This window comes from Nymphaea colorata, chromosome 5, assembly GCF_008831285.2.
Source record: "Nymphaea colorata isolate Beijing-Zhang1983 chromosome 5, ASM883128v2, whole genome shotgun sequence".
Taxonomy (NCBI): domain Eukaryota; kingdom Viridiplantae; phylum Streptophyta; class Magnoliopsida; order Nymphaeales; family Nymphaeaceae; genus Nymphaea; species Nymphaea colorata.
Genome location: NC_045142.1, coordinates 18,372,006 through 18,382,630, shown reverse-complemented (window position 1 = coordinate 18,382,630; position 10,625 = coordinate 18,372,006). Strand labels below are relative to the sequence as shown.

Genomic DNA, 10,625 nt, shown 5'->3' with positions numbered 1-10,625 from the left:
TGACTCCATTCTCCAAAGTAGTCTTAAGATAGTGCAAAATGTTTTTAATAGCATCCATATGTCCTTTTGTGGGTGCATGCACAAATTGCATATACTATGTCTGGGCTTGTGAAGGTGAGATATTGCAACACGTCAACTATACTCCGATAAAAACTAAGGTTTGAGTATGAATAACTCCTATCAAAGACATTCAATTTTGTGTTGAGAATATCAGGAGTAATTATGAGCTTGCAATTTGTCATACATGCTCAATCCAATATATCAAGAGTATATTTGTACTGCGTAAGAGTCAACATATCATCCTTTCTATCAAGCTCAACACCCAAAAAATACTGGAGTTCCCCAAGATCTTTCATCTTGAATTGTTGTTTATCTTTCATCTTGAATTGTTGTTTCAACACTTCATTAACATGAAATATATGACATGGAAAATTTCCAATAAAAATTATGTCATATACATATATGAGTAGCCAAGTTGTAATTTTATCCATATGACATACGAATAAGGAATAGTCAAGTGAACTTTTGAGAAAAGCATGTTGCACTGTACATGAATCTATCGAACCATGAGCGAGACGCTTGCTTAAACCCATATAATGATTTTTGTAACTTACACACCTATTGAGTTGGATCATTGGTATCAGAACCTGGAGGTTGTCTCATGCATACTTCTTCTTTTAAAAAACCATGGAGAAAAACATTTTTAACATTCAATTGATAGAAGGTCCATCCATGTGAGATTGCAAGAGAAATGACAACCTAGAACTTTTCCATCTTGATAATTAGACTCAAAAGTCTCAACATAATCTTCCATGTACTATTGGGTGAAGCATCTGGCCACAAGGTGAACCTTATATCTATCAATACTTCTATTTAGTTTATATTTGAGTTTGTAAATCTATTTTGAACCCACTACATTCTTATCATCCTAGTCGATGAACAACCTCTCAAGTTTTAACATTCATTTAAAGTAACCATTTCGGATCCAATATTTGCTCTTGCATGCGTGCTCAAAATATTTTGGCTCTATACTTTTGCTCAATCCTATCATAAAAAAAAGCTGAAAATCTAAATAGAAGTTATCAAAACTTATCCACTATCAATAAGGTGGCACACACGTTCTGATTTACGTGGGCAAGTAATGACAGTTTCTGGAGTGGTTGCTCTAATTGATAATCAAGTATATACCATTCCTGAAAAATGACTAGGTGATAACGTGGTGTTCGTCTGAGCAGATGGAGGTGCGCTGTCCATCTGAGTATTTGAGGTTGCCTCAAATTCGTCAATAATTTTGTCACAGTGTGCGAGGCATGCATCTGCTCCTTGGCCTAATATTTCACAATTCAGCCATGGATCATATGTATTATCCTTTGCATTGAATGTGGCATATGGCTCTTTTAAGTCCTTCAACCTGAGCTCATAAAAAACATGTCATGAAATATGCACGCATGCAGTCTTTATAATTTTTTGCATAACCCACAATTCTGCACATAACAATTCGATCTTGAAACTTATTTATCAAGGAAACATCAACATAGACATAACAGACACATCAAAAAACATGCACTTCATCAAAATTTGGTTGTTCTTGATATAAAATAAAGAATGAAGATTTCCCTTCAAGTAAGACAATGACAGTTGTTATCACTTTAATTTTTTCCAAAAAGGTTGTATTTTATTTTCACCCCAACGAAATTTTCATTTATTTGGATTTAAAGTTTAGACCCTAAGCCCAATCCTAGACCGAAAATAAATTTGCGACTATTCGATCCAAAATGAATTTCTAAACTCATGTCCAAACCCAAACACAAAATTCAAATTCAAAACCCAACTTTAGACGTGAGATTCAAATCCAAAATCTATTTTTCGGATCTAAATTAAATCCAAAACCCAAGTCTAGATCTAAATCGAGCATTTCAAACTTAAAACCCAAAGTTGAGATCAAAACGACAAAGTTTGATGCTAACGAGCGCCACGCTCGCATGCACAAACCTTTCATCTGTTTTATGTCTCGTCTTCGTGCCAAAAATGTGTTTTCGAGCTTAAACCACTCAGTGAATGCATCAGTGACCAATTGAACCAAATTCAGATCTAAAACAAGTTTGAAATCATTTAAAACAAAGTCGGCCCCTCATTTGTAACGAAAACCATTTTTATACATATTTAAAAGAAAATGTTTTATGTTTTTTATTCATGTTATTTCATTTTTGTTTTGTTTTATTTTTAAAAAAAAAATCAATCGCCCGCGACCGCATGGGCGATCACGCGACCGCACGGGCGGTCAAGCGCGACGAGCGCTCACGCGCCGTGTGGTCGCGTGCGCGCAAAGCACGAACGCAATCCCGCTGCTCCACGCCATTTGCCGATGCGCCAGGCGCACACCTGGCGAGCGGCAGCAACAGAGCCGGGGCCTGTGCGCTAGGCAGGCCCCATTTTGATGCAAAAACCGCCTAGGTGGGCAATAGTGCTGCCCACACCGGATATTTGCAACCTAATGGTCAATCCCACTTGGCCAAGGCCGATTTTTAAAAAAATTTAAAATTATTAAAAAATACTTGGAATTTGCATAAAGATTTAGTTAAATTAAAAAAATACAAATTTTGAGTTTTGGCTTCAAAACTCTTTATAAATACCTTTACAATCTTCCCTCTTAACCATGGACGAATTCTTGGAGAACCTCTAACGCTTTCTCACTTGAAGACTTAGAGTTTTCTCCTTAGCTCTTCTTATCCTTTTCAAATGAGCAAGAGGAGATATTAGAGGTATGTAATCCACTTTTCATTTCTTTTTGCCACCTCCCCATGACCGTGCAAGAAAGCTTTAATGATTTTCTATCCGGAGTAAAGAGATACATCTTGAGTTCACCGATAGTATGAGCAGTGTGAAATAAATTCTTTTTTTTCTTCTAAAAATATACTTGTTATATTGTTTTACTCGTCGTTTATGCTTGAGATGATGTTTATACATGATGTATTAAGTTTCTTTAATTAATGAGCAAGTGCACGCTGAGAATGAGTGTTTGGGGTTGAAATTTCTTCATTCTTATGTTGATTTTTAAGGTTGAGATTTGTTCAACTCGAGAAAGTCATTCACAAATATACATGTTAAAATGCATTTTCATGTCATTCTCACATTTAGTTTCTTTCTTAATCTTAGAAACCCCATTGAGTGTTTTATTACGTTGTTTGACATGTTTTCCAAATGATTTTCAAAAGCGAATACCCTCTCTAATGAGGCCTTAGACGCTTAGCCTAAACTTGTGCATGAGTCTAAGTTTCTCTCCGGCCTTAATAAAAAAATTGAAGTCCAACATTTTCAAGTCGTTTCTTGATTTTAACTCTTATGAAGACATATACATATATACATGTCATATACGTATATGTGCACACGACTATCCTTCTTTGTCATTCTCTTTTTATGATTTAACACATTTTTTACAAATTTTCATACATGTACATATGAATATATACATGTATTTCTCTCTCTCTCTCTAAATCTTCTTCTTCCTCTCCATCAATTTGATACTTCCTTATATATATATATATATAATCCTTTATTTTTGTAATTTTCAAAATCTCTTTCTCTCTATTCCTCTCATATTAAAGTCTTCTTTTTTCCATTCTTTTGAATATTTTTCTCTTAAGATCTTTTCATTTGCCGACTTCACCAAGACCAAAACTTAAGTAATGACCCAATAATGAAATCATACTTGATGGTCTACAACTCCATTCTATTTTAAAAAAAAATTCTATTTTCACCAAAAATATTTATGACAATTATAAAATGATAAACTTAGATGAATGTTATAATATGAATGGATGATTCGCTTCTAATTATGTAGGGCCAATGAACTCGTACATCCACATTCACTTAACATCACGAATGATCACAAACACATCTCTAAAAGAACTTAAGGAAAATGAACTGAAACTCTAATTAGTAGTAATTGAATTAGAACAAAATCTCAAACTTATTTAAAAGTCTTAAGAGAACACTAAATCGACTTTAAAAGATGATCTTCAAAAGTTTCCAAACGATATTTGCAAAGATTTACCAATTCAAAATTTTCTCAAATCAAAATGTTTTATAATCTTAAATGATTTTTCAAAACTTCTCAAAATTTTGAAACATCAAATCTTCAACACACCGCATTTAGAATAAAAATATGTTTAAGTCAAAATGAAATGCATCAAGGATAAACATAGCCATTGGATTGCTTACTCTTGGTAAAGGCACTAACAACGATCAATCTTCGTGCCGACAAGCTAGTCTCTTTCTATCTCATTTCAAAACAAAATTTCATTTTTCTGGAGCACTCCAAAAACCGACCAAAAGATTTTTGAAGATGCAAACAACAATTGATTAATGATATGAACAACAATATGGAAAACTTCAATCCATAAATTCATAGGCACATTTGTGTTATGCATTATACTTAATGCACTTTCAACTATGTGTCTATGCTTTCTTTCAGCAATACTATTATGTTGTGGTAAATTTATCTAGTGATCGCATAATTTAGTAAATAATTAGTAAATTCATTGAAAATGAACTTGCCCCCACCATGAGTATTCATTTCAGACCAAGGTAAAAATTGACTGAACAAGCAAAAAACCTCGGGTTTGGGGTTTGCTTTTCATAAAGTGGATCCATGTGTAGCGTGAATAAGAATCAATAAGGACAACATAATATTTGCTCTCAAACGAAGAAAAAATATGAGCAGACCCCCAAACATCAGAGTATATGGTATCAAATAACTTCAAAGCTCGTTTTTTTATTGATTGAAAATGTAAGACATGACTCTTACAAATATGACAGTTTGAGCACATGCTAAATGATTATGCCAAATGGATGACTTATAATATTGTGTTAGATTGACTTCACTTTGACTAGGAAAAGATAAATCTAAAACACATGACTTGGCCACTTTTGAAGCTTTTTCAATGACGTACATGTCTCCTTTGCGAATACCCTCAACGAATGTCTTCTTGGTTCGAGCATCATTGACATAAACAAAAGATAAAGTAAACTCAATAGAAGAATGAGTATCATCAATGAGCTTTGACACAGAAATAATATTTTTCTTGACGTTCAGAACGACAAGAATATTTTTTAAAAGTACATCCCCCCATAGCTGCGTATGAGTTCCAAACTGTAGGACGACTTCCTTGCAAGGCGTGGGTGGTAGTAACCAAAACCAATACATTGTGACTGTCAGGAGGAGGCAATTCTTGTTTTTGCATATGACTTGCTTCATGCTGAATCAATTTTCTTTTCAAGTCTTCAAAAGAAGGAAGAACTAACAACACATCTAAAGCAGTGCAGAAAATATCAAAATCTGACCCCAATCCACTCAGAGCCTACTGTACCTTGTCCTTGCTGGATGTCCTATGATGACAAGTTGATCACTGATATTTTTTTTTATTTCATGTATGTACTCCAAAACTAACCATGTTCCTCGCTTGATATCATGGAACTGCCTCTTGAGTAGCAGAAATCTCGCTTCTGATACTTAAGAATATATAGTAGCGAGTACATTCATAACTCAAGTGCTAAAAGGTCATCCTCAACATCTACCAGAACTTCATCTGATAGCGTAGAGATAATGTAGCAACAAGAGACTGATCATGAGCCATCCACGTCTCATATTCAGAATTGGTCTCTGCGATGGTTTTTTGGACTTGCCCTATAGCATTCTTCACTTGATCCATTTCGATGGTGTAGGTGTAGTGTCATTGAGATGTCCATAGAGAAGGACTCTTGATAAAGGGAACTATTTTAATGTTTTCATGTTAAGTAGTTGGTATGATTCGTTTTTGTGAGATGAGTTGCGAGAGAAAACTAGACGACACGATAAGTTGAGTTGTGGTTTTGATCCATATTTGGATTTTGAGGCTATACGAGTAAGGATAGGAATTAGGAAAGACGACTTTAGAAATTAGGGCATGATAATGAATTAGGGCAGATGACTTGGGAAATTAGGGCAAAAAAAAATTCTCACGGCAGTTTTAGGAATTAGGACAGACTACCTTGGAAATTTGGCCAGAAAAATAGCACTTTTGGGATTAGTGCAGAAATCAGATAGATTAAGGGCAGAAAAAACAGCTGTTTTGAGATTAGGGCAGAAATCAAATGTTTTGAGATTAGGGCAGAAATCAGATACCAGACACTCTCATTGGCAAAACCTAATTTGATACCATGTAATATTTTGATATATTGCCACCGGATGGAGTCTCAAAGAAGACACAAGAGGAAGAAAAGAGAATAAGTCTACACAAGAAAGGAGAGAAAAAAACGAGGGCCTTAGGCTGTGCACCCACCCCTTGTCATTACTTAAACTAATTACACTTAACTGTTACAAATAAAATACACAAAAGAACAATAAATATTACAAGTTTACCACCGCCCATGTGCTGCGTGTGGTAAAATGGGTCGGGTCTGACTTGACCCAAACCATATCTTAACTGCAAGCCCCATCTTTCTCTCTATTTTTTTAGGGTACTTTGGCAGCATTTTGTGAATATGCTTTAAGGATTGGGGCAGATTTGTGAAACGATAGCTTTAGTGTTCCATGAATTTCAGTCAATTTTGAGACAGATTCATAGGACCCATGCATTTTAGTGTGGATTCTTTTTGCCACATTAGCAAAAAAATGTCACCTAGATGCATAGGTCTAACAAGGGAAGGGACTATCAAATGCACCTTTGGAGAATTTTCATTCTACACAAGGTGGAGTCCGGTTTCTTGCTTTCCTAAATTAAAGTGGAACGTCAAGAAAGTTTGGGCTTCTCAGAGGTTACATCCAGCATTTGCGGTGGAATTCTTTTCCTGTAGGTTGCAACATGTGATTTGATATGAAGACATTTCTTGGTAAAGTGAAAGGTAGCACATCAACATCGAACCACAGTATTAGATTATCTAAATTTCCATGAACTCGACATAGAGAATCTCCATCTAATCTCATCTTTTAGGGGAAGTAAGTTTATCAACGAGTGAAGATGCACTAGTGGAGGTCCTGAGTTTCAGCGAGCTGGACTGAAGTCTGAAGCCATGTTTGCCGATGCATACAAGTTCAGTGTATTTGCACTGTCAGCTTTAGCAAAGGTGAGGAAAGCAGGACTCCCTGATGAAGGACAAACAGGAAAAGGGTATACGATAAAAATTTCCTATGTTCAGATTAGCAAGCCTAACACATCTAAAAGACATCTAAAAGACAGTCGTTTCCCCTGTTACTGGGGAAATAAAATACTGCATTCTGTACAGTAAATGCAAAACAGGGAATCCATTTCCCTATTGCACTTAGGAGTTGATAGATGCCTTTGAATTAATGATATTCAGCATTGATGGAAGAAAAAAGAGGCTGACAAATCATATCAAACCTTATGAGTCATCAGGATCTTAGTACCTAAAAAGGTACAGTTTCTCTGTTCCAACTGGGGGCTGACTGAGCTCCACTTACGAACCTAGTATCTTGCTCTGATAAACTGGCTAATGGAAGGAAGTCAGCTGTCAAAATCAAATTAATGCTGCCACGCTTGATAAAAAAAAAGTATAGGCAGGCAGGTCCTAGATGTTTTCAGCTTTCTGACTTCTTTTAGAACCTTATGTCCCCTTCTTCAAGCTATGGAACTGTATCTGCGATTAGCTATAGGCCCGTGTTATAGAAATAAGTGTGGTCCCATTTCAACCATATGGCAGGGATTGGTCTAATGAGTGTGTGTTTCCCTATAATGTATGACGCAAATTCATGTCCACTTTTCCTACCTTCCCATAAACTTTACTAGTAGTTCGATCAAACAGTGCTGACCTATGGTTAATGTATGATACAGTAAGAAGAGAAATTGTCTCAGGTCACAAGTAGCTAACTACTCACAAATAGTTGTCCAGATAATATGACTACCACCATCACTAGTTTTGTCCTAAAGATGCAGGACATTTTATATCTATATCTTCTGTATTGAGTTTGCCCTTATGTAAAGGGGTGACTGGACCAAGTGCAGCTGAAAAATACAGGAGGGCTGCCTTCTGGTACACATAAACTTGGTTCAATATTTTCTACCACATTATACTCAATATCAGGTCCTGTTTTCACATAATTCGATTTGGAGAATCACCCTCAGTGTAGTGCAACATTAAATTTATGTCAGCTAAACTGAAACGTGACATGCGAGCCAACAGGAGCTCCATCCAACTGGGTAGGGAGTTAAGACTTAAAAGAACTTTAGGTTGAAGAAAATCATATGTTTAGTACCTACGTTGACCCTTTGCTGGTATAGGATTCTGTCCGTACGTTGCCTATCAAGAAAAAGTAAAGCGACAATTTATGCACTCACTCTTCCCACTAGTAATCCCTGAATAATCCCAAATCAATTAGATGGTGCATTCAGTTCAAGATTGACCAGATATTTTACTTAGATTATAACATGGTAATCAATCTATGGTGATTATTTGTAGCTTGATCACCATTATATCCATGTAAATTCTCAATCTCCAACAGGATGCCTGACCTATTTTGAGCAGGTCGAAGGTGCATGGACGTGAAGAGCTTCGAGGAATCAGTGACAATGGTGCATGTGAAAATATTATAAAAGAAGAATAAGATATTTCCTCATCTAATTCTACAATTCAAGAAACCTGTCCGTAAAAAGTATGTGAACAAATGTTTCAGTTTGATAGACAGAGAAATTTCAATACCCAGAGCCCAAAGGAAGAGACTGCTGTTAGATGTCTAAGCCAGGTATAGACATTTATTTGTGATATTTGCTTTGGTCTTGAACCTTTTCAGTTTCTCAGTTCTAAAATCTTTCTTGCAAATTTATCAGGGAATATTCACATTGTCTTGACCTAGTTCAGCATGACAAAGCGTACTTCCAGAAGGGACATTGCACTTCATAGAACACTGCAGAAAATTCCTGATTAGCAAAGGCCAAATGGAGTCGAACTAATCTACAAGGGGAAAAAAAATTTCTAAACAAGCTCTTTAGACATTACGTTGTACATCTAATTTCATTGCTCACCGTTCATCTATGTTGCACAAATAGCGAAATTCAACATCAACCTTCATGAGTACATCTCTTGATTCATAAAATTAAGCAAATGGGAAATCTTGTCAGAGAGAGATTGCAGCAAGGATAAAAGCGTGATATGAACAACAAGATCATGCAATAATTCTTATGGACAGAATACAAACTACACCATTTTATGAAAATCCTCACATCAAGAGGAAGAAACTCCTCCAATATCTACTATGCATCAAACCTGGTATTGAGCATTTCTAAAAGACGCATGCTTAGCCTTTACATTTTTTTGTCATCCCTGCATCAGTAGACCTACAATGTATGGATTAGAAACAAGAGGCGGAGAGATTACACCAATCAGGACGAGCTACCTCCTTCTTTGTGCTTCACGAATCCATGCCTGCTTTCCAGATCTGTGTTCCTCTTCCAATTCTCAATTGCTGAACGAACGGCAGCCTCTGCCTGGCGAATCTCAGTGTCGGAGAATTTGTGCTCCACCACTCCCAGAGGCCCCGGCTGCAATACTTTGATCACAGTTTCTACATCATGCTCCAGCCGCCTGACAGAATTACAACCAACATCTTATCATGGTCGTGAACATAACATCAGAGGCAACGCCCAGTAACAAGAATTCATTTCTGAATCGGTGGTTTAAGAGCACTGGCGTTAGACAACGATTCAAGAACGAAAGGTATTGGAGTTTAATCGCTTAGAGTGCAACGCCACATCAGGGACGGATTTGGGAAAATTAAGTCGCCGACCACCGTTGCTATTTCAACATCAAAAGGTTAAGTAGAATTTCCGTACCAAATTAACCAAGGAACTCGGCACAATCCATAAACATCTTCTCTTCAGGACCAAATGATTCAGAGAAGATTTTGGGAAAATTTAGTCGACAACCAACCACTCGGAGTTGCTACTCAACCACGAAAAGTTGAGTATATCCGAATGAAACTAATCGAGGAAGTTATCACAATTCAAACCAATCTGTGCTTCTATGGACAGATTTTCGTAGCTCGACAAAGAAAATGAGAAAGAAGCAATGTTTGATTAAAATGAGAAGCTTGGGGTAAGAAAGTGAGTGGGTTCGTCGGTTACCTAAGAGAAGCGGCTGGCTTGGACAGCAGAGCGCTCAGGAAACCCTTCATTCCCTCAACCGAAGACGGACCACGGACAAGCGCGGTGTATAGTTTTAAGAAAGTGGTGGAGGAATCTGAGGCAAGTGGTGGAGGAATCTGAGGCTTTCTCGGAAACAAGATGCAGAGGGAGGGGGAGGATACCAGAAGAGAAGCCGCAATATAATCGGGTTGTGGAGAAGCGCGAGGCAATGGATGGGCCGGCTGCACACGAACCGAGTATAGCTCGAGCTCAGTCAACTCGACTCGATTCGGCTCAAGCTCGACTGCTCGAACCCAAGTCGAACTGTACAATGCCAGTTCAACCTCCACTTAACAGACTGAGTTTCGATTCGAGCTTAACTCATTTAAGCTAGTTTATTAAGTTATTGGTTCGAATTTTAAAAAAGATAACTTAAGATTAAATGAACTTTTACTCCAGTTTAATCGAACTTGTTTATAAATTCAAGACCAACCTTATACGTTCGAATCA

General features: G+C 36.9%; 1 protein-coding gene across 1 annotated transcript; it reads right to left on the bottom strand.

Annotated features, from left to right (window-relative positions):
- Positions 1-9,093: 9,093 nt before the first annotated feature.
- On the bottom strand, positions 9,094-10,340 carry LOC116254017 (uncharacterized). Its single transcript, XM_031629039.2, has 2 exons — positions 10,116-10,340; positions 9,094-9,576 (listed from the first exon to the last, which is right to left on the bottom strand). Exons 1-2 carry the CDS (start codon positions 10,163-10,165, stop codon positions 9,375-9,377), a joined length of 252 nt encoding a protein of 83 aa, XP_031484899.1. The 5' UTR covers positions 10,166-10,340; the 3' UTR covers positions 9,094-9,374.
- Positions 10,341-10,625: the final 285 nt, after the last annotated feature.

What these genes read in the sequence shown, in the direction of transcription:
- LOC116254017 (XM_031629039.2), bottom strand. Translation starts at nt 10,165, where the DNA reads ATGAAGGGTTTCCTGAGCGCTCTGCTGTCCAAGCCAGCCGCTTCTCTT. An exon ending in AAGCCAGCCGCTTCTCTTAG is followed by an intron (nt 9,577 to 10,115) that starts GTAACCGACGAA and finishes TAATTCTGTCAG; the next exon opens with GCGGCTGGAGCATGATGTAG.